The 24,403-nt window shown below is 44.3% G+C and overlaps 1 protein-coding gene and 1 pseudogene across 4 annotated transcripts in view; one reads left to right on the top strand and one right to left on the bottom strand.

Moving 5' to 3' along the window:
• Nucleotides 1-24,403, bottom strand: part of POFUT3 (protein O-fucosyltransferase 3) — a 105,414-nt gene that overhangs the window by 25,401 nt on the left and 55,610 nt on the right. For 3 of the 4 annotated variants that reach the window (XM_088832497.1, XM_088832499.1, XM_088832498.1), the window contains 2 exons: nt 11,765-12,600; nt 1,711-3,625 (listed from right to left, as the gene is read on the bottom strand). In XM_088832497.1, the coding sequence (XP_088688623.1) occupies nt 3,401-3,625; nt 11,765-12,600 (1,061 nt within the window). In that variant the 3' untranslated portion in view covers nt 1,711-3,400. Of the gene's footprint in view, nt 1-1,710; nt 3,626-11,764; nt 12,601-24,403 lie in introns of those variants that run through there. The other variant, XM_055416573.2, reaches the window with a different exon arrangement.
• Nucleotides 22,429-24,015, top strand: LOC148773741 (PC4 and SFRS1-interacting protein pseudogene; annotated as a pseudogene).

Raw genomic sequence — 24,403 nt, 5'->3', positions numbered from 1 at the left:
CCACATATTAAGTGCACAATAAAAAAAATATTGAATAAAGTAATAAATTCCAGGAAGCCTGACACTCTGAGTGACCCAAATAATGATAATTTCCTCATTATATTTTAAAAATATTTTTCTTGTTTTTTTAAACATTTTTTTCTGATTTCCCAGTTGAAAAAAACCAAAAGCTTTATTTCCCACATGGAAAGCTCTGACTGCCTTTTATCTCACCTCAATTTTTAAGTGACAGTCACTTTTAAAATATTCATTGTAAACTCCATTTTCACTGATGGAACTCTTCAACCAAAAAAATTATTTAAAACAAATGCCTATCTCTCTAGTATATAATACCATTGATTTCTTCCTTTGAGTCATAAAAACAAAGAAATAAACTAAAAACACCTTTACACATCATCATCTCTGTTTCCATTCAATGTCAGAAGTAACATCTGTTAGCCTCCTAAGCGAAGTCTCAAATATCAGGAAGCTGTAAAGTTCAAAACGGTGGAAATTCATTTTCCAAAATTTTAATGTGGTATATATATGAAAGGGAATATCTCTCAGCCATCAAAAAGAAAGAAATCATGCCATTTTCAGCACTGAGGATGGACCTGCTGCTGCTGCTGCTGCTGCTGCTAAGTCGCTTCAGTCATGTCTGACTCTGTGCGACCCCATTGATGGCAGCCCACCAGGTTCCCCCGTCCCTGGGATTCTCCAGGCAAGAACACTGGAGTGGGCTGCCATTTCCTTCTCCAATGCATGAAAGTGAAAAGTGAAAGGGAAGTTGCTCAGTCATGTCCAACTCTTAGCGACCCCATGGGCTGCAGCCTACCAGGCTCCTCCGCCCATGGGATTTTCCAGGCAAGAGTACTGGAGTGGGTTGCCATTTCCTTCTCCGAGGATGGACCTAGAGATTGTCAAACCAAGTGAAGCAAATCAGACAGAAAAAAAGAAATATCATATGCTATCTCTTATATGAGGAATCTAAAAAGAAATTATACAAATGAAACTATTTCATTTGAAAGCTGAAGTTTTATCATTGGCAACAAAGTCTATCAAGCCTCTTAAAGTGACAGGCTCACTACATTCCCATGAAGATGACTGACAAAAATCCATCACTGAACAACCACAGTTTGCCAGATGTTCTTTTAAGAAAAAAAGGTTTTCCACAGAAAAGTTCAGCTCACAACTCGAACAATCACACAAGTGCTTTCCTTTGAGATTCCTGTTGTGTGCATTGGTGTACAGCAAACGTTTTATGCATACGCCCCATTTTGTCACACAGAATATTAAAAAGACATATACTCAAAGGTGTTTTATAAAATTAGTCATTTTTATTACTTCATCAAGAACACCATTAAGTAAACTTGCTCTATCATAGTTTACTCTGTATATATGAGAAGGGATTCATGTGAGGCTCCTGGGATAATGCCCTTGCTTTAAAACCATTAACGTCACTTGCTACCTACATTGATGGTCTCTAAAATCTTCAATTACCTACTCAATCAGTTTTTTTAAAATTAAGGATTTTGTAATAGTAAAGTTCCAAGTATTCCTAGTGGCCTATCAGGGCTGGCTGTATAACCTCCCAAGCTTATTTATTTATTTGTCTATTTTAAAGTATCTATTTATTTTTACTTTTTTGGCTTCATGGCACCTAGGACCAGGATTGAAACTGCACCCTTTGCATTGGGAGTGCGGAGCTGAACCACTCGACCACCAGGGAAGTTCCATGAACACGAACTCATTTAATTATCACAACAACTGCACAGACAGCAAACATGACACATGAGCAAACCAAAGCTTTAAAAGACCAAAGAACTTGGCCAAGGTAATAAAGATGGTACATCGAAGAGGGGGGACTATAGTCAGGTTTTCTTACTCTAGAGTCACAGCTCATCATTCCATACACCCTCTGAGTTTCTCAAGCATTTTCATTTCTGTAATAAGAAGGAACTAAAGAGCTATGCTGACATTAGAATTATGTATTCTTCTTAGGCACAAAAACGAAGGCCCAGGGGGGTCAAGAGCTTTGTTCAAAATCATATTTAGTTAATGGCAGAGCTGGGATAGAAAAAACCCAGTCCTAGGCGAGAAGCCCTGTGACGCTTCTTGCCTCTAAAAGAATGTTCTGGTTTCATCCTTATTTCTCTGGCACAGCCAGAAACAGACCTGCGAAGAGGAGATGCCCTTGGCAGGCACCGAAAGACACCGGCCTTTGATAAATGGGCAGCTGGTGCCAAGGATGCCTTCCTCAGCTTCCTCCTTGTACCATAGCAGGCACATGAGTACCAGGACCCTTCCTGTCCTCTGCAGCTTACGTCTTTCCACTACAAAGCCATCACACGGCAAGTGGCAACACGCTCAAGTGTCATCTAGAAGACTTCCCAGGCTCCCAAGAAAAGAAAATGGGAGCTCGTGTTTTCTCCCTGTCTTTCATGAAGTTCCAGCAGAAGCTCCAGACAAGACAGCTGAAACTCCTCTGTGACAGGGTCAGAAATGACAGGGGATGCTCCCAAAAGGGAGGGCTGCCCCCCACAGGTTGTACATTGCCCTAAGACAAGTCAGCTTCCCCATCACGGGAGTTCTGGCAGGCACACGTTCTCACCACGATCCAAACACACAGACCATCCAGCCCAGCTCGTAGGATTTGAGGTACTATTCTGCTCAGTGGAACATGGGACCTTGGGGAACGACTCATCGCTCAAAACATCCAAGGAGGAGGCATGACTCCAGGAGAGGAACGGGGGAGGATACAGGGCAAAGTGGTGATAAGGAAGGCGGGAGGGGTGGCTGAGAGCATGGGGGAGACAGAAACACGCTACGTACTGTAGACTTGAAGCAACAGCGGATCAATGTCACGCAGCCTTCAGGACACACTCACGCCCCTGGAAATCAACAGATGGCACCTCTCACTGCCAAGTTCTAATGCATTTCCTGCTCACGCTCAGCGTCAGGACACCAGGCTTGCCAAATACTAATTGATGCAGACAGCGAGGGGAGTGGAAGAACCCGCAGCTATACACCTCTGCCTTCTTTTCAGGACTTCGTTCCTCGCAGCAAGGAAAACATTCACTCTGCAGCAGGTGAATGTCCACACACGACAGCAAGGACACGCGTCCAGACATGCACTCTGAAGGTGACTAGTATTTGGGAAGAAATGTTAAGCTCATTCAGGTTTTTCCATAAGATGGTATGGAAAAACCTAAACAAACTTTTTGGCCAACCCAATACTTGCTTTTTGTTAGTATAAAAAATAGAGAAGCGACCTCTAAGGGTAATTCATATCTATCATTGGACAGAGCTCACTTGAGTACTACAGCCATTCATTCTCATCCTAATGGATCGTCAACAGAGCAGCTATTATATTCTAACAGCAAGGCAACCTGGAAAGTAAAACTCTAATACTTTTTGGATATTAGTCCTTGAATACTAGGGCCCAAAACTCTTGAGTTGAAAAGTTTTGATTCCTATCAACCAGCCACCTGAGTGCCCGGGCTTCTTTCTTGGATTGCTGGAAGCTTGGTATCCACATCTCTCGCAAAGAGCGCCGATGTGGGGCCAGGGTTGAGAAAGCAAACACCGTAGGCTCTGGACAGCTCAGGTGGGTAACGTCCGCCTGCCATCTTTTGGGTGGTAAGCCCTGCATCGAGAGAAAGAGGGAAGAATGAAAAATATAAGTTAGCACAAGTCTCATGTTCCCTAAGTACCCAAAGCAAGTACCTTCACTCCATGGAGTCTCCATAGTTACACTGCTGAAGAGTTAAAAAGAAAGTATCTAACATTTATTGAGAATATCCAGTGAACTAGATGGGCTTCCCAGGTGGCTCAGTGGTAAAGAATTAGCCTGAAAATGCAGGAGATACAGGAGGCGTGGGTTCGATCCCTGGGTCGGGAAGATCCCCTGGAGGAGGAAATGGTAACCCACTACAGTACTTTTGCCTGGAAATCCCATGGACGGAGAGGCCTGAGGGGTTATAGTCCATGGGGTCTCAAAGAGTCAGACAGGACAGTGACTCAACACACAGAACACATATGCACTAGATACTCTGCTAGGTGGGTTTCATAGACTGTCTCATTCAGCCCTTCAATCCATTCATGCCAAAGTACATTCTTATGGAACTTCAGAACACAGAGGAAAAGGAAGAGACTTTACAAACTCCCTAAGAGGGAAAGATCAATTCGGAAGGTCAGAAGGTAGGATGGTTTTGGATGTCTGGACAGTAACACTAGAAGTTAAAAAGCAGTGGTGGAATTCATTGATGAGTATTAACACTAGTAAGTACAACTTTAAGGAGAAAAAGAAAAGTTGCATAGCCTCAAAATACCTCCCCCTAGATATTTACTAATTATTGTGGTGGTTTCAACACATGTCCAGGGACTTCCCTGATGGTCCAGTGGCTAAGACTCCATTCTCCCAATGCAAGAGGCCTGGGTTCAACCCCTGGTCAGGGAACTAGATCCCACTTGCCAAAACTAAAGACCCTGCATGCCGCAATGAAGATCGAAGACCCCACATGCGGCAACAAGGACCCAGTGCAGCCAAATAAGTAATTAATTTAAAAATATATATATATATATATCTCCTCAAATTAGTTTATATTCCTCCCCCAAGGAGGTGAAGCTTAATTTCCTTCTCTTTGACTGTGGGCTGGATTTACCGACTCACTCAGTGGAAAAAGAAAATTAGTGACTTAACAGAGAAAAAACCTAGCAGACACCACCTTAAGCAGGTGATCAAAGAGAGCATCACCAGTAACACGTCATGTTGATATCACTCAACCTCTGATATGATACAATGAGAAGGTCCTTTCACCTCTGTGCTCTTATTCCCCCAACTTGGAGAAGGCAATGGCAACCCCCTCCAGTACTCTTGCCTGGAACATCCCATGGACGGCGGAGCCTGGTAGGCTGCAGTCCATGGGGTCGCTAAGAGTCAGACACGACTAAGTGACTTCCCTTTCACTTTTCACTTTCATGCATTGGAGAAGGAACTGGCAGCCCACTCCAGTGTTCCTGCCTGGAGAATCCCAGGGACGGGGGAGCCTGGTGGTCTTCCGTCTATGGGGTCGCACAGAGTCGGACACGACTGAAGTGACTTAGCAGCAGCAGCAGCAGCAACATGAGACAACATCAGAGAAACTCTGTAGAGGAACATTCTGCAGGATACTGGCCAGTCTTCTTCAAAAATGTCAGTTATTAAAAAACAAGGAAAGATGGTATAACTGCCGCCAACTGCAAGTGTCTAAGGCAATGTGCGGCGGGACGGCAGTCTGGCGTCTTGGACGCAGTCCTGGGACAGACAAGCATGTGAGTGGAGAAGCTGCAGGAACGGGACGCAAGTCTGCACTGCAGTTCACTGTAGCAGTAACAGTCAATACTGGTTTCTCAGTGTTGACAAATGTGCATGGTTATGTAAAATATTAACACTAGAAAAGAATTCTGGCACTCTGCACTATCTTTGAAACCCTTCTGTCAATCCATAATCCTTCCAAAAGTTAAAAAAAAAATTTTTAAAGAAAGCCAGTAACAAAACGCCTTCAAAATTCTTAAAAAAACAAACAAAACTAAAGTCCATTTCAGTAGTTTACATTCAGCTAAAATATAGCTTAAATGTTAGAATCAAAGACATTTCAGACATACACCCTTTGTCAAGAAGCTATATGAGGGTCAGTTCAGTTCAGTTGCTCAGTCGTGTCCGACTCTTTGTGACCCCATGGACTGCAGTACACCAGGTCTCCCTGTCCATCACCAACTCCCAGAGCTTGCTCAAACTCATGTCCATCAAATCGGTGATGCCATCCAACAATCTTATCCTCTGTTGTCCCCTTCTCCTCCTGCCTTCAATCTTTCCCAGCATCATGGTCTTTTCCAATGAGCCAGTTTTACACATCAGGTGGCAAAAATATTAGAGCTTCAGCTTCAGCATCAGTCCTTCCAATGAATATTCAGGATTGATCTCCTTTAGGATAGACTGGTTAGATCTCCTTGCAGTCCAAGGGACTCTCAAGAGTCTTCTCCAATACCACAGTTCAAAAGCATCAATTCTTCAGAACTCAGCTTTCTTTATAGTCCAACTCTTACATCCATGCATGACTACTGGAAAAACCATAGCTTTGAGTAGATGGACCTTTGTTGACAAAGTAATGTCTCTGCTTTTTAATATGCTATCTGGGTTGGTCATAGCTTTTCTTCCAAGGAGCAAGCGTCTTTAAATTTCATGGCTGCAGTCACCATCTGCAGTGATTTTGGAGCCCAGAAAAATAAAGTCAGCCACTGTTTCCATTGTTCCCCATCTATCTGCCATGAAGTGATGGGACCAGACACTGTGATCTTCATTTTTTGAATGTTGACTTGTAAGCCAGCGTTATCACTGTCCTCTTTCACTTTCATCAAAAGACTCTTTAGTTCTTCTTCACTTTCTGCCATATGGGTGGTGTCATCTACATATCTACAGTTATTGATCTTTCTCCCAGCAATCTTGATTCCAGCTTGTGCTTCATCCAGCCCGGCATTTCACATGATGTACTCTGCATATCAGTTAAATAAGCAGAGTGACAATATACAGCCTTGACACACTCCTTTTCCTATTTGGAACCAGTCTGTTGTTCCATGTTCAGTTCTAACTGTTGTTTCTTGACCTGCATACAGATTTCTCAGGAGGCAGGTCAGGTGGTCTGGTATTCCCACCTCTTGAAGAATTTTCCCCAGTTTGTTATGATCCACACAGTCAAAGGCTTTGGCATAATCAATAAAGCAGAAATAGATGTTTTCCTGGAATTCTCTTCCTTTTTTGAAGATTGAACGTATGTTGGCAATTTGATCTCTGGATCCTCTGCCTTTTCTAAATCCAGCTTGAACATCTGGAAGTTCACAGTTCATATACTATTGAAGTCTGGCTTGGAGAATTTTGAGCACTACTTTGCTTATGTGTGAGATGAGTGCAACTGTGCAGTAGTTTGAACATTCTTTGGCATTGCCTTTCTTTGGAATTGAAACGAAAATTGATCTTTCTCAGTCCTGTGGCCACTGCTGAATTTTCCAAATTTGCTGGCATATTGAGTGCAGCACTTTCACAGCATCATCTTTTAGAATAAGGGTACAATCAACCAAATAAAAAGAAAATTAAGAGAAAAGGAGAAAAACATACAAGAAACAGAGGTGTCAACATAAAAGAAAAAGACAGGAAAGGCAGTTCCCAAAATGCTAGGGAAGGGAGATCTCAGAGTGGTCTCTACACAGTGTAGAGGGCAACCAGATGTACCTAATATATGTCACAAGGCTCCAGGAGAGATTTATTCAACAAGATGAAATGACTTGAAAGGCTGGGATAGCTGAACATCTTCAAAGGAGGTTTAAACAATCAACAAGGATTGAATTAGTTATGTAAAAGTATAAAATAAACAAGAAATAAGACAATTATTAACTTGGAGAAACCAAAAGCTGTACAGGTAAGGGAAATAAATCACAGTATACTACATGGTTCACTTCTACACAAGTTACATGATCATATAAGCAGTGGTTAAAAAAAATTGTGTATAAGAGCATGTTATTTAGAAACATTAAGTAATAACAAAAATAATTTGTGAAGTATGGTGGTAAGTGGCTTCCCAGGTGGCGCCAGTGGTAAAGAATCTGCCAGCCAATGCAGGAGACGCAGAAGACGTGGGGTTTGATCCCTGAGTTGGGAAAATCCCTTGGAGGAGGGCATGGTAGCCCACTCCAGTATTCTTGCTTGGGAAAACCCATGGACAGAGGAGCCTGGTGGGCTCAGTCCGTGGACCTTCAGAGAGTCAGACACAACTGAGTACAGCAAACGGCTGGTGGTAAGTGGCTGCCTTTGAGGGAAGGAGAAAAGAAAAAAGAAGCAGAAGATTGTTTTGTTTTACTAACTTTGCAGAACTAATCGGTACTTTAACCTATGTACCTGTATATCTTTTTCTTAAATTTTTTTTTTATCTTTTGGCCGCACCACATGGCATGTGGGATCTTAGTTCCTCAACCAGGGAAAAAAACCCACGCCCTCTGCATTGGAAGCACAGTCTTAACCACTGAACCACCCGGGAAGTCCTAAAAAAAATTTTTAATGTGAAGATATCAGAGTTGATAATAGTCATGTTTGCAATGATTACTCTTCATCCATAGCAAATTTAGAAAGCAGAGCAGAAAAACCAATCTGAAATATACTAGAGATGTTTAGCCTGTAAGAGATGATTTGAGTGAACATAAAGCTTGTTTTGAAGCATCTAAAGAGATTACAAATGGAAGAGTGAGTTAACTTGCTTGGTAGAGCGTGAAGGATAGGGTTGCCTAAATTCTCTCTTCTCGATAACTATTCACAGATGGTCATAGAGTTTGGCTTCCAAGAGCCTGGAACAAGTGTAAGGATTCTTTACCAAGACAAAATTGAGCGTAGAAAACCAGAACAGGAATCCAATGGCAAACCACAAGAAAATGCTAAGACTTACAATCTGGGGAGTCTAAATACCCATCCAGGAACATCCCTGATGGACCAGAGGCTAAGACTCTATGCTCCTGGATTTGATCCCTGATCAGGGACTAGATGCCACATGCCACAATTAAAGGTTCCACATGCCACAATGAAGATCTTTCTTGCATGCTGCAACTAAGACCTGGCAAAGCTAAATATATACCAACTCAAAGTTCAAAGGATTAGACGCAGGCTCAAACTTCGGTTTACTACAGCCAGAGTTCATGTTGGGGAGAGACTGTATTTGGAGCAAGACCAGAATCAAATAAGGAGGACCTCAATCGCTTACTACAAAACAGCTTTGGAAAGGCCATTGCTCATCTTTCCTAACTGATGGTCACACATGCAAAGCTGTATCTCACTGCATTAGAGTCAGAAGCGGGCAGCTAAGAAAGAACCGTAGAGGGGTATAACTAGAAACTTAACAAAAGATAAGATTCGCTACTCTAAAAAACGGTGAAATCGCCAGCCCTGGAAATGTAACATAAGTTAGCAGATGACTTGGTCGTGATATTTGAAACACCAGTTTCATCACCTTCAGTGGCCTTCCCAACCCTAACCTTGAGTAACTGTCTACATGAGAAAGTCAGTAGTAATACCCTCTTTCCCTGCCTGACCACTTGAGAGTTCTTCCAATGGTGTAGGATAAAGTCCCAATTAAGGTGACATCATAGAGAAAGGAATCTTGTGAAATGGACTCTTTTAGCTCTAGTGTTCTTCCAGAAATGTCTCACAGTGTGACCTGAAGAAAGTGTGTCTGATGAAATAGTTATTACATGTTTAGTAGTAACTAACTTTCAGCATCCCAAATTGCCTTTCCAGCTGAAGTCCTGGGCAGAAAAACAAGCTGTTCCTAAACTACAATTAATAAATATTTTGCTTCCAAGGAGAACATGGCTCCTGCTTTAACAATAAGGAAAAAGTCAGATTATCTACAAATTCATAACTCTTCTTAAGTTTGTCAGGGAACCGAGATCACATAACAACCAAGCGAACTGAATCCCAAAGTGACATGTTCGTCTCAGGAAAGATGGACACAGGACCAATTCCACCTTTTTCAGAACACAGAAGAAGGAGGTGGTTTATCACAAAGTAGGTAACAAGAAATCAACTAAAATTCTAAAAATAAAATAAAATTCTAACAAATCCTTACAGGTATGGGCTATCATGTTAGTTTGGAATAGCTGGGTTACACCAAAAAAGAGGTCAAACTCACTCAAAAGCTCTTTTCTTTTTTAAAAAAATATTTATTACTTATTTGGCAACACTGGGTCTCAGTTGCATGCAGGCTCAGTAATTGGGGCACATGGGCTTAGCTGCTCCACAGAACATGGGATCCTAGTTCCCGAACCAGGGATCAAACCCATGTCCTTGGCATTGCAAGGCAGGTTTTTAACCACTGAACCACCAGGGAAGTCCCAAAAGCTTTTTCCATGTGCCTCCATCAGATGCCCAGGAAGAAGACTGGGGCCAGGGCGGAACACTGGAAACAGCCTCCTTCCTTGGCCCAAGGCAGGGAGGGGGATGTCAGGAAACCCCTTCCATCTCCCCAGAACCTTCCCTCACAAAGAGAAAAAGCCTTAAGACACTGAAGAAGTAGTAGCAAACCTTTTACTTTCAGATTCAAGGGATGAAAATCTACCACTCCCCCATGCAAAATTCACCTGTCTTATGGTTTGGGGGAAGGTTGGAAATGAATCTGGACCTAGGGTCCCACCATGATACCAGAGGTCACCTACCCCTGAAGGGACACAGAACTCTCTTCCATCCAAACCAACCACAGATACAAGGCAGAGTCTGGCTTGAAGGAGAGGTGAGAACACTAAGAAAGCTTCACTCCTGAGTTCCAGGAATGCAAAAACCTGCCTAAGCCTGACACTGCCGAGAAAACAAAGAACCCACCCTGCCCACACCACGAGCCAGTCGCTGAGCACCAAGCAACAGCAGTTTACTGCCAATGGAGGGGCGAGAGAAGGGAGACCTCCTCTGCGATCCGGCAATATAGGACCTGCCAAAAGCTGAGGAGGGGGGAGAAAGGCTGAGAAAAACCACTTAGTACCAGGTCCCACTGTAAGTACAGGTAATCATAGTTAATAATGATAATATTTAATTATTGATTATTATAACTATAAATACTGGAATAATTTGAAGCTGTGGAGCACTATATGTAACAGTAACAACATAGACCTTTCTTTTTTCTCCTTTTTGGCCACATCCTGTGGCATGTGGGGTCTCAGTTCCCTGAACAGGGATGGAACCCTCACCTCTGTATGGAAGGCAGAGTCTTAACCATTGGACTACCAGAGAAGTTCTGCAAACCCAAATTTAGGTCAGCTCTTGAGGTGGCGCTAGTGATAAAGAACCTGCTTGCCAATGCAGGAGACACAGGTTTGATCCCTGGGTCGGAAAGATCCCCTGGAGGCAGGCACGGCAACCCACTCTAGTAATCTTGCCTGGAAAATCCCACCGACAGAGAAGCCTGGCCTATGGCCCACAGGGTCACAAAGGGTTGGACACAGCTGAAGTGATTCGGTGCTTGACTAAACCAATTCAACTAGCGTTAGATTCTCAAAGGAGCGCAAACCCTACTGTGAACTGCACCTGCGAGGGATCTAGGCTGGGTGCTTCTTATAAGAATCTAATGCCTGATGATCTGAGGTGGAGCTGAAGTGGTGCTGCTAGCCCTGGGGAATGGCTGCCACTGTCTCCTGTCACCCTCAGATGTTTTCCAGTTGCAGGAAAACAAGCTCATGGCTCCCACTGATTCTGCATTATGGTGAGTTGTATAATTATTTCATTATATATTACAATGCAATAATAATTGCAATAAAGTGCACAATAAAAATAACGCACTTGAGTCTTCCCAAAACATTCCCCTCACTGTCCCCTGGTCCATGGAAAAATTGTCTTCCATGAAGCTGGTCTCTGGTGCAAAACGGCTGGGGACCACTGGGCTGAAGGACTGAAAATGTGGATGAGATTCAGAACTTCCCATTTTTAAAATTTTTTTGGCCTTCATGCCTCCCCTGCAGCTTCCGTGCATCACTGCCCAGCACCTGTAGTGTGGTATCCTCCAGAAGAAACAATAGAGAAGAATTTAAAGTCTTCAGTAGAGTCAACGTCATGGCAGTCCTCAAATAGAAATGACATATCCATCCTTCCCGCAGAGCCTGGCCTCTCTGATAACCATGAGGACCAGTGATGAAGCAGTTGCAACAGAAGAATGCAGAGCCGCAGAGCACATCAAGACGGCCATCCCAGCACCTCTCTGCCAAACCGGGGCCCGCTTACCTTTTCCTGGAGCCTGATGTTATCCCACACCTTGGTGCACACCATACACTCAAACGCGTCGATGTAGTTGTCCTGCTTAACGTCCTGCACCCCCCATTTCCGTTCCCTGAGCGCGGTGAGAAGTCGCTGATTGGAGATCTCACCCTTCAGCTTCCATTCTATGTAGGCCTGGTAGCGTCTGTCATCCTGATCCAGTGCTCTGATGTAACTTGCCAGTTCTCTAGGGTGAGAAAATTCTGATACCAGGATAGCACTTCTATTACTTGGAAGCCAGTCTGCGATGTTGGGGGATCCGTAATACACAGGGACGACCCCCAGTTTCAGAGGTCTCCAGAACTTCTCAGTGATGTAGTCATCACACACCGCATTCTCAAACGCAAGGATAAACTTATACTGGGCGAGGATCCTGTAAAAGCCATCGGCGTCCATAGAGGCTGGATTGCTCAACTGTGGAGGGAGAGGTTTGTTTCGCAGACACTCGCCGTAGGAATCGACCTCAATGTATGTCATCAGCTCTCGAACATAACTGTCCCTGTCTGAGGGCGGGTCACAGTCAGACTGTACGTACACCAGCGGAGCAAGGCTCTTCCGGAGGTGGTTTTTGGACCGCAAGGGGACCAGGTATTGGAGTGACGTCAGGACTTCCGTGCCCTCCAAGTACTGGGTGGTTAGTGGCAGGTGGGAGTGCCGGCTGAAAGTGGCGGTGTAATTGAACAAAGTGATGATTGGCTGGTGAAAGAGCTTATAATTATTTTTTGGAGACTCTTCATGAAAAAGCGCCCAGTCGTGATGGGCTTTCCGAGGCAGAGGTAAGCTATCTATGCTAAAGTCAGTACCTAGGAGAAAAAAAGACAATGTTAGTATGTCCAAAAGAACTCTGGTGTTTCAGATTGAGTCCACCTGGGAAGACTAGTATAGAGAAGATCTTGAGGCTATAAATAAGAAGCCTGTTACAGTGCCTGCAGAATGCCTGGCAGTTGGACTTCCCTGGTGGTGCAGTGGATAAGAATCCCCACCTGCCCATGCAAGGGACATGGGATCCATCCCTGGTACGGAAAGATCCCACATGGCATGAAGCATCTAAGCCCACATGCCACAAATACTGAGCCTGAGCTCTGGAACCTGGGAGCCACAACTCCTGAAGCCTCAGTGCCCCAGAGCCTGTGCATCATGACAAGAGAAGCCACTGCAAAGAGAAGCCCGCACATCCTAGCCAGAGAGTAGCCTGTGCTCGCTGCAACCAGAGAAAAGCCCACACAGCAACAAAGACCCAGCACAGCCAAAAATAAATACACACATAAATAATTTTTTTAAATGCCCAAGAGTCAAAATCATGAAGCTTTCACCCTAGAAACTGCTTATAGGGAGGGTCACCAAGGAGAGGGACCCTCTCTCTCGTTTTCTGAAAAGAGAAATGGGAGTAAGTGTCTAGCCTGGTTCTAAAGAATTTATTCCACTGCCTCCTGCAACTGCCTTTTTCTTTCCAGAGGCATTACCCAAAGAGGGAAGGAGAAATGAAGAGAGAGGCAATTCTTAGAAAAGAAAAAGGAAGCCAAAAAGGGGAAAGCAAACCAGCTTGGCAGATTGATTAAATGGAAAAAAAAAAAAAAAGGAAATTATGCAAAAGTAGCCAGAACAAATACACGGGATAGATTTTTTTTTTTTAATCCAAAATGATCGATTTTCAACAAAGTGCAGTGAATCAGTCTTAGTCAAAATGGTAGATAAGAGGCTTTTAAAGACTTACAGGCTGATAATAGCACTCTGTTACAGATCGCTGAAGGATGGAGGGGAAATAACAAGCACATCACGAAATAAAGAAGGCATAACAGGATTATAATTGTGAGTGATTCTAGCTTCCAGAGGATTAATTGGGGAAAACTTTGAAACATGATAATGCGCAGACAGAAATGATGGATGTGGTAAACCCGCAGTCAGCTCCATCCCTGACTGTGGGTGGAGACCCAATCAGGAAGAAGTAACTTCCATAACTGAGAAAGAAGAATTAAGACAATATCATAATACATAACACAATTTCTAAGGTGTTCCAGACACTGAGGATATTTTGGCCCAGTGACTTTTTTTTTTTTTTAATGCAAGAAAATGGTATACACACACATAAAAAAAATCCATCTTCTAGCATCCACTTGGGAAAAAACACACCAAATAAATTCTTCCAGAAAAATGAGACATATTCTCTGGTAGAATTCATAAAAACTACCTATGGAATGCCAGTGCACACCCTCTCAAATAAACACATACTCTTTGGTGCAAACAGTACAACAATGAGAAATCAATTAATCAAGAGAGGCTTTTAAACAATTAAAGACCAAAGAAGTTTATGCTGGAGGATGTATACTGAGCCCAGAGAAACTGCCGAGGGTTATGTATTGCTGTCGTGATGATAGGCTTTTATTCTCAGTGAGGAGGAATGAAAGGCCAACATCTAAAAATGGTCATATCTTGGTTTACTTGGCATTTACTACACATTTACTTTAGAAGTGAAAAGGATACTCAGGGGACTTCCCTGGTGGTCCAGTGGTTAAGAACCCACCTTCCAGGGCAGGGCACTCAGCTCCATCCCTGGTTGGGGAAGTAAGATCCCACAGGCAGCAGGGCAACTAAGCCCTTGCTGCAACTACTGAGCCCAAGCACCACAACTAAAGAGGAGTCCAAGCGACACAAGTAAGACCCGACGCAAATACATAAACGAAAAGGATACTCACGCATGCCTGAGCTGTAATGGCACGCAGAGTTGGATGGTCAGCAATGGTTAACAGACAAACATCGGACAGGAAAGAGAACTTGGGAAGAAAGGCAATTTGCTGCACTGAGCTGGCAGCTGCTTACAAAGGTTCTAAGTTGGTCAAGTGGCCGATGATGGGCACTGAACCCATAAATTTGAGTTAGAACATAAAGCTTCCACAGAAGGCAGAGCAGAGAATCAAGGCCACTTTCCTGGGAGAGGAAGATCCAGAGTCCAATCCATAGGCACAGAGGGCAGGGATCCAGATGTACGATCAGAGGCTGGAGGCGATACGGTTGAGACGAGAGCGGGTTTAGAATCAATGATCAGGCCCAAGTGCTCTGAGTGAGGGACTCAGACACCAGGGGCCGTCCGCCGCTGGCACCTGGCACACGGGTGACTCTTAACCGCCTCACCCTGCAGTCACCATGGCAAAGATCCAAACTGCAGAGCAAGGAAGCAGAAAGACACAACTAGTGCTTCAGGGCATGGAGGGGGCCTGACTCTCATCACTGCTTGTCTACATCTGTAAAGTATAAGAGGAAGCAAACAAGTTGAGACCTCGTCACAGTCAATATCTAAGTCTGTGTGTTGGTAATAAGGATGAGACTTATTCTTATGAAACTGGAACCAGTTATAATGAGCTTTTCATTCATTTTAACTAGGAGGTGAGGGCTTCTAGGATCATTATACCACACACACACACACATACCACACTGAAATAAGTTGTGTGTTGTTGTTTTTTTTATCAGATTCTTCCTAACTAAAATTCTCTGAGGAAAAAAAAAATATATGTCATCTTGCCCAGTAAGCTCCTCCCCTAAACTTACAGCTTATCATTGTAAACACTCAAGAATTCTTAAGTTACAACCATAACAAACTTAAAATACTTCTCTGAGGATATTACAACCCACAATGCGAGTGGCGGTATTGAGCAATTTCTCAAAGGTACTCGGATGTGGTTTGGGCTTCCCAGGTGGCACTAGTGGTAAAGAACCTGCCTGCCAATGTAGGAAACATAAGAGACTCAGGTTCGATCCCTGGGTAGGGAAGATCCCCTGGAGAAGGGCATGGCAACCCACTCCACTACTCTTTCCTGGAGAATGCTATGGACAGAGGAGCCTGGCAGCCTAGTCCATGGGGTCACAAGACTCAGATACAACTGAAGCAACTTAGCAGGCACACACGCACTGGATGTGGGTCAGAAAACAGCTGAGTTATTTAGCTCTCTCTGACTGCAGGGCAACGCCCACTGTAACAAGAGTCGGAACCAGGGTATCTAAAGAAAAGAAAATCAATTGAACTATGATAAATCTATACAAATGTGACTAACTTGCATGTGACTGGTTCAGGAGTTTTGTACAGCCACGTTCACTGGCTCTTACAGGTAACAACTTCGGATTCAAACTTCCATTTCTCTGGGTTATTTTGTGTTTCCTGAATACTGACTAATTCATTCGTTCCTTTATTAGCTGACAAATAGATCTTCAGCACTAAAGTGCACTGTAAAGGAAATCACAATTAGAAGCACAAAAGGAATACAATTCATGCTGGCAAATGGTGCTTCAGCCTCAGACAGGAGGGGGAGGCGGACACCCGCCACAGCACCAACAAACCTTGAGGACGCTGTGCTGAGTTCAGTGATGTAAGTCAGTCACAAAAAAAAAAAAAAAAAATACAGTGATTCCTCTTATCTGAGGTCCCTAGAATAGTCAAATCCAAACGGTGCTAGGATGCTGATGATGGGACCGAATCTGAAAAGGCAGAGAAGCAGAGTGACCATCCTTTATGAGACGTTTATGTGCTCTCTCTCTTCTTCAGGGGCACATACTCTTCTTTTATTATTCCCACACAAACTGGGAAATGCAGGAGGCAACACATATTACGAACCCCACTCGACAAAGAAAGTTTGGATTGAGTTGTGTATCTGAAGTTAAAGATCCCTGGTGGGGACCAGAATTTTCAGACTGGCTAATGGCAAAGGACCAGAGAGACCACTGGCCCTGCTACAATGCTGATGCTGTTGAATTACCGACTCTAGGCAGTCCCAAGACACTCACAGAAATATGACCCGGCTTACACCCAGTCCGCTTGGGAAGAGGCATGCCTTAACTCAGAAAAAAGAAATGTTCCCACACAGTGTCCCCCAAACATCACCTGTTTTTTTAAAAAAGGACCTCTACTGTAAAATGGTATGGCCCGTAAAATGTGATCCTGCAAAAAGATCCCAATAGAAGGATCTAAAACTTTGGAGGAAAACAATTTAGGCCAAGGGGCTCCCTAATAATATTATCATCTGCATAGTCCATGGCTATTTTTTAAACTATTTCACATGAATTTTCTAGACTTACCCACATGGCCCCAACAGATTGTTTATTTTCTGTAAGGTTCTGAGGGTTACCTAAAAATACCGCACACACACTTCTGCAGACAGCCTGGCTCACGCCACTTCAGAGGGACTCTGGGAGAGGTCCTGACTTTCAGACCTATATTCTCCTCTCTTCTCCCGCCATCTCTCTTCATGAGCTTGCTTACCTGACCGTTACATCAATTCTACATCATGTAGCCCAGCAGTCACCAACGTTTTTGACACTGGGCAAAACTGGTTTCCTGGAAGACACTGACCGCTGGGCAGGGGCTGGTTTTGTGGAAGACAATTTCTCCATAGATTGGGGAAGCAGGGATGGTTTGGGGATGATCCTGTTCAGGAGTGCACGACGTAGGGCCCTCACATGCGCAGTTCACGGTAGGATTCAAGTTCCTCTGTGAACTGCGAGAATGGAGACTGGAATGCCGCTGCTGAGCTGACAGGAGGTGATAATGCAAACAATGGGGAGCGTCTGTAAATACAGAGGAAGCTTCGCTCACCAACTTGCTGCTCACCTCCTGCTGCCCGGCCCAGGTCCTAACATGCCCAGGGCTTAGGGACCTCTCTCGATGATACACGTTGAGCTAGGCTCTGTGCATTCTACCTCGAAGCATGGAAATCTCTCAGACCACCCTGAACTGAACCCGTGCTGCAGGCCAGCCAATAACTTTGCAGTCCCCTTCGTAACAGCGCAGGGCCAGAGGCGAGAGTGCAAACAGAGTCCCACCCGCCAAATGTCTGAATATTTCAAGGCTATAAATCAATCTAACAGGCTGTTAAATGTTCGGTCTTCTACCTTTACCATACATACACAACTCATGGTTTTCTTTAAAATCACGCAAAGCAACAGTTCACACCAAACATGGATAACATCTATTCAAAATTAACATCGCTACTACAAACCACGATCCTCTCTGGGGCTTGGCAGGGCATGACAAGAGGAGAAGGCCTCACTTGCTAACTCACCCTCACCTAATCGCTCAGACCTTGCCCTCCGTTCACTCAGAACACCGCAGAGGAAACACCCATTTGCTCTCCCTCCTCGGGGTCTCTCCCTCTCTGTCCCCCACCGACCAGCCGCCTCAGGAAGCACCTGAGTGTGTCGTCTGTAAGGTTTCTCCCCGGTTGAAAGAGCCCCCACCAAAACACCTCTGCCCCACCTTTCAAGTCCCTCAAAGGAACTTGCAACTGAAGGCCAGGTTCAAGTTCAGGACTCTCAGGCTCCTCTGAGTTCCAGACTAGAGGGCAGTGGTGCCTGGACCCTCTTCCTTCCACGCTGGCTCTGTCCCACACTCTGAGGATCCTGCAAACATCGACACTGGAAATTGATCTCAATCTGCAAGGCCAAGTTGCATCACGAGCGCTCTTCTCATCACCCTTCAAGCTTGGTCAGCTGCCCCCCTCGGCCCACAGAGCCCAGTTTCAGCAAAGGATCCTGCTATGTGGGTTTGGTGAGACACCCCCCCACCCCGACCCTCGACCCTCAATGTCTGAACAAGTTTCTCAATCCCCACACTCGATGGCTAAAGTCTGCCTTTAGCAAGAATCCTGTCACGCCAGTTTAGCAAGAATCTTCCTGCCTTTGATATCCTCTTAGTCATTTTCTCTCCATTCTTGCTGGCTCTTAGTCCCCAGCTGTCTTTGCTGGACTTGGAGTTGAGCTCAGTTCTATACTGAAGTCTCTCTCTTCTACTACAGTAACTCCAATAAAATCTTCCTTGCTGTTTTTACCAAGTGTCTAGTATAGAATTTTTCTTTTTTTTTTGGCTGTGCTGTACAGCATGTGGGATGTTAGTTCCCTAACCTGGGGATCAAACCCTCTCCATTGGAAGCAGGGAGTCTTAACCACTGGACCGCCAGGGAAGTTTCTGAAAGTTTTCTTTTACACTCCACATGTTGGCAGTCACCCCTGGCTGTCTATCAAGCCCAGGAGTGCATACTAGCAGCCCAGTTTGACCTTGGGAGGATAAAGCAGAGTGCCCAGTGCAAGGTCTGGAAGGGGGTTCCACCTTGGGCTTGGGGGCAAGCAATTCTGGGATCCTGGTATGTGCAGTGTGATGCCTCAGCCAGGAAGCATGGGCTCTGTGGGCACGGGTGAGCAAGTGAGCTTGGTCTGTGGACCCTTTGCCCCACATGAAGGGGGACAGCTGAAGGAAGACCACAGAGACTCTTCCTGAACAAGTATAAACACTCCAGCATCCAAAGTCACGTTGCACATGATCTTCTTCAAACGCGGTTACTGGGAGGTTGGAATTCAAGCTCTGAACTAAACAGACGCCTGATGTACCTTTTCTATTCCTGAAACCAAAGATACAAAGTGACAGTGGAAGTCGCTCAGTAGTGCCCGACTCTTTGCGACCCCAGGGACTACACCGTCCATGGGATTCTCCAGGCCAGAATACTGGAGTGGGCCCTTCTCCAGGGGATCTTCCCAACCCAGGGGTCGAACCCAGGTCCCCTGCAAGGATACAAAGTCAGACTTAAAACCTCTGAACAGTGACACCCAATACGGTAGGGGAGGCAGAGGAGTGACTAGAGGGGTGATCACTTCCTTTTAGCACTTTTCCTTAAAATGACTCCTTTTTCAATGATCTATTCTAAAACGGGCCTACATAACTACTGTTGTTCCATCTCCACTGAGGTTTTTAACTAAACCTAGTTTCTGATGGACCCTAAATTTATACTGTATCCAGACTGTTCCTCTAAGCTTCGACCAGATATCTAGCAGCATTCAGAAAAATTCTGCTTGGAGAGTCCAGAGACAGTCACAAAGTACGGGGCTCTGACTAAATTAGCCATCTTGCTCTGAAACCCGTTCCTTTATGGGTCTTCTTTTTCTCTATCAATGTCATCACCAAGGTTGGTTTAAAGCTCTTACAGTAAGCCAGGTGTTGTACCTTTGAGCATAACGCTTCATTTTTTAAAAATAGATCTCAGGTGCACAGAATTGGAGTTATCCTAACCTTTGGCACATGACACACTTTAAAAGGCCAAGGCTACAGCTACAGAAACAACATCACAGATATTTGGAATCTTAGCTCCAACACAGGACTCCAGAATACCTAGGAGTTGCTGCCCAGTGTACAGCCCCAGAGATCTGAGCAGTTCCTAAAGCTTTCACAAGATGGACCAGTAAATAGCTTTTTATGCTCATTTTTCCTTGGAATCTCTATGAGGAACAAAACATCATGCACATGGAAGATTCTGCCATTTTTTAAACAATTTCCACCAAAATGGACCCAAGGTTCTCTGCAGTTACACAGGTTACACAGCCTTCCTCTCTCTTCCTGTGCTCTACTGATCCTTCAAACCCTCTGTAATCAATTCCTGTAATCAATTCCTATTGTTTGAAATACCTAAGATAATCTTTATTCCTATCAGACTATGATTAATACATAAGCCCGTTTCCAAAACTTGAGATTTCTGATTATAACTTTTATTCCAAGTTTTGTTCTGAGTTTTTTCTTGGTTTTTTTCTCCTTGATTTGTCTAAAAATGCTATCTTTCTTCACAATTCTACCCCCTTATTACCACTTCCCAGGCTTCCATTTTCCCCTAAGAAAACCATCTTTCTGTTTAATCTCCCATCCAGTGAGGACGTGGAGGCAGAAAAAATGCAAGCCTTCTATTTAAGAAGAGAAAATATAAAATCAGAAGATGAGACTCCCTTTAAGAAAGGAACCCTCAAATTACTGGAAATCAAAAGCACATTCTTCGTTCAGGTACTATGCTGAAAAGTCTCTGAGTTGCTAATAAAAATATACAGAATACTGATGACCTCAGTTCAGTTCAGTCACTCAGTCGTGTCGGACACTGTGGCCCTGTGGACCGCAGCACGCCAGGCTTACTGATGACCTAGGTAGTACAAAGAATGATGAGGTAGAAGGGAAGATCTTCCAGGAAACTCTACCTGACCATATTCTAAGTTTTATCACAAATTACAAATCTTCTTTGCTGTATTTTTGGCACAATGTAAAAAGAGATAAAGACTTTCTTGTTGCTCTAATAAAATAAAAGATTTTATTAAAGAGCCTTTACCCATCAGAAATGAACACTTCCAAGGCCAAAAGATATAAAAGCTAATGAAACAATGAGCAAAATATGGGTATTGTGGGAGACAGCAATAGTTCATAAATCACACCTACTGTTAATCATCTCAACTGTAGCTAAACTTCCAGTGACCTCACTGAGTTTGTTCTCATTTCCTGCCTTGGATTAAATCATAAAGCTCAAACAACTTTTTTAGTTTTTGAGATAAACTATTACAATTGCTACCTCCCTGCTACAGCTGTCTGCAATAAGCTTAACAGCCAATTTAAGTACTGGATGGTTTCTAAATCTAAGTGAAAAAAGAAATTCAGTAATAATTAGAAAAAGTGAGGATTAGGTGCTGTGAAGACCAAGGGGAAACCAGAGCAGAAATAACACTGTGCAGTGCAGCCAAAGCACTGCCCTCTGCCTGGGGAGACAGGAGCTGGTGTTCACCAGGGTTTGTTAGCACAGCCACTTTGACAAGTTCCAGAAAGTTCTGCTCAACAGGAAAGTTTCATGGCCCTGGTTAGGGTTTGTGGTCTCTCTCAAGGCACGTGAAGAATTTACTCTCTGATATAAAACCCACATTCAGGTGTTTCTTTGCCCCACATTCTGAATCTCACTATTGCAGGCAACATACGTAGGGACAGGAGACACCACCACTAACTCAGAGAAACCCAGCCACTCCTAAAAGAGCATGGTTTTACCGAATCCTCCTACTTGGAAAACATTAAGTTGGAAACTCTGGGGTTTCAAACATGAACCAAATAGGTCTCAGGTATCTTATGATTATAAATGTAAATGTTAAACCATTAGCTGTAATTCAACATTTTTTATTGTTGCTCAACCATTCAGTTGGGTCTGACTCTTCTGTGACCCCAAGGACTGCAACACGCCAGGCTCCTCTGTCCATGCGATTTCCCAGCAAGTACACTGGAGTAAGTTGCCATTTCCTACTCCAGAGGGACCTTCCTAACCCAGGACTGGCAGACGGGTCTCCTGCATTGGCAGATGGATTCTTTACCACTGAGCCACCAGGGAAGGCATAATTCAACATTCAGTTCAGTTCAGTTCAGTCGCTCAGTCCTGTACAACTCTTTGCCACCACATGGAGTGCAGCATGCCAGACTTCCCTGTCCATCACCAACTCCCGTAGTTTGCTCAAACTCATGTCCATCGAGTCGGTGATGCCATCCAAATTCAACCTAACAGAATAATACAAAAGCAAACAGCTAGGGCAGGAGAAAGAAAGGAATATTTACTTATGACCGATCAGTTGAAAGCTGAATTTCTGATAATTACATTTTTTAAAAAATCAAGCAGGGCAGTGGCGGTTGCTATTCGGAGCCGTTGAAACACCTCTGCAGCAGCCGGTGGCACCGGTGGCTTGCGTGGACCCGGAGGCATCCTCCCCGCATCCCGCCAGCGGAGCCCCGACCCGTCCGCCCTCCCGGATCCCTTCGCGGTTCGCGCCATCGCACCTCCTAGGCGTCAGACCCTCGGCCTCGCCGCTGAAACATGACTCGCGACTTCAAACCTGGGGACCTCATCTTCGCCAAGGTGAAAGATTATCCTCACTGGCCAGCTCGAGCAGATGAAGTTCCTGCCGGGAGCTGTAAAACCACCCACCCACAAACTACCGATTTTCTTTTTCGGAACTCATGAGACTGCTTTTTTAGGCCCAAAGACTGTATTTCCTTACTCAGGAAATAAGGAAAAGGATGGCAAACCAAATAAGCGAAAAGGCTTTAATGGAGGTTTATGGGAGATGGATAACAATCCGAAAGTGAAATTTTCAAGTCAACAGGCATCAGCTAAACAGTCAAATCCGTCATCTGATGTTGAAGAAAAAGAAACAAGTCTTTCGCAGAAAGATACCCAATATGAAGAAAAAGCAGGCAATTAATGTTAGGAAAGCAATTGACATAACCACTCCAAAAGCTGCGGGGTGAGGGAGGAAGAGAAAGGCAGAAAAACAAGTAGAAAGTGAGGGGGTCGGAGCAGTGGCTACAGCAACAGCATCCGCTAATCTAAAAGTGAGTCCTGAAAGACGACAACCTCCAGCTACAGAGGTCAAGATTCCCAAACCAAGAGGCAGACCCCAAATGGCGAAACAGCCCTGTCCTTCAGAGAGAGACATGACAACGGAAGAAGACAAAAGCCAGAAAAAGGGGCAAGAGGAAAAACAGCCTAAAAAACGCTTAAAAAAGATGAAGAAGGCCAGAAGGAAGAAGAAAAGCCAAGAAAAGAGATAAAAAAGAGGGCAGAAAAGCAAGTTGAATCAAAAAGGAAAGATTTAGCCAAAACAGGGGTTACATCAACCCCTGATTCTGAAGAGGAAGATGATCAAGAACTTGAAGAGAAAAGAAAAGGTGGAAGAAACTTTGAAGCTGCTCACTGAGGGAATATGCTCAAAGGGCAACATGAGAAGGAAGCTGCGGATCGAAAAGGCAAGCAGGAATAGCAAATGGAAAGCGAGCAGCAGAATAAAGATGAAGGAAAGAAGCCAGAAGTTACGAAAGTGGAGAAGCAGCGAGAAACATCAATGGATTCTCGACTTCAAAGGATACACGCTGAAATAAAAAACCCACTCAAAATTGATAATCTTGATGTCAACAGATGTACTGAGGCCTTGGATGAACTGGCTTCACTTCAGGTCATGATGCAACAAGCTCAAAAACACACAGAGGTGATTACAACGCTGAAAAAAGTACGGCGATTCAAAGTTAGTCAGGTTATCACGGAAAAGCCTGCAATGTCGTATAACAAGTTTAAGAACATGGTTTTGGTCGGTGAAGGAGATTCTGTGATCACACACGTGCTGAACAAATCTCCTGCCAAAGACAGCATGAGGAAGCAAAACCAAAGATCAAGGGAAGAAAGGGCCAAACAAAAAGCTAGAAGAGGAACAAACAGGTTCAAAGGCTCTAAATGGAGGATAGGATGCTCAAGACAATCAAGCGCAACCCGACGGAGACAGCAGTGAAGAAAGCAAAGGCAACCGAGGCCAGCAGGAAGAAAAAGCCATCCGGTGAAGAGAGGGAGACTGCAGTATCTCTGAAAGATTCTAAACTAGAAAACCAGGGTGACATACCTGGCATATGAAGAACATTCGAGAAGTTTGCAGTGGTTTTCATTTGAAATATTTAGACTGCTGAACGTCGGAAATTGTTATAAGCATAGGTTGATATTTGAAACTTGTTTTGAGGGAGTCATCTCCTTATCTTTGTTTAAAAGCGACTGAACATTGCTCATTGGACTTGTGCAATATTAACAGCTACCTTATACAGTGAATGTGAGGGGAAGTTCATTTAGGAAATGTTAAAGACTCTGATGCTGGGAAAGGTTGGGGGCGGGAGGAGAAGGGGACAACTGAGAATGAGATGGCTCGATGGTATCACCGACTCTGTGGACATGAGTTTGAGTGAACTCAGGGAGTTGGTGATGGATAGGGAGGCCTGGCGTGCTGTGATTCATGGGGTCGTGGAGAGTC

The sequence above is a fragment of the Moschus berezovskii genome, chromosome 26 (assembly GCF_049115385.1).
Source record: "Moschus berezovskii isolate FMDL1 chromosome 26, NW_MosBer_1.0, whole genome shotgun sequence".
Lineage (NCBI taxonomy): Eukaryota > Metazoa > Chordata > Mammalia > Artiodactyla > Moschidae > Moschus > Moschus berezovskii.
The sequence above is the reverse complement of the archived record's forward strand: the minus strand, read 5'-3'. Positions and strand labels throughout refer to the sequence as shown.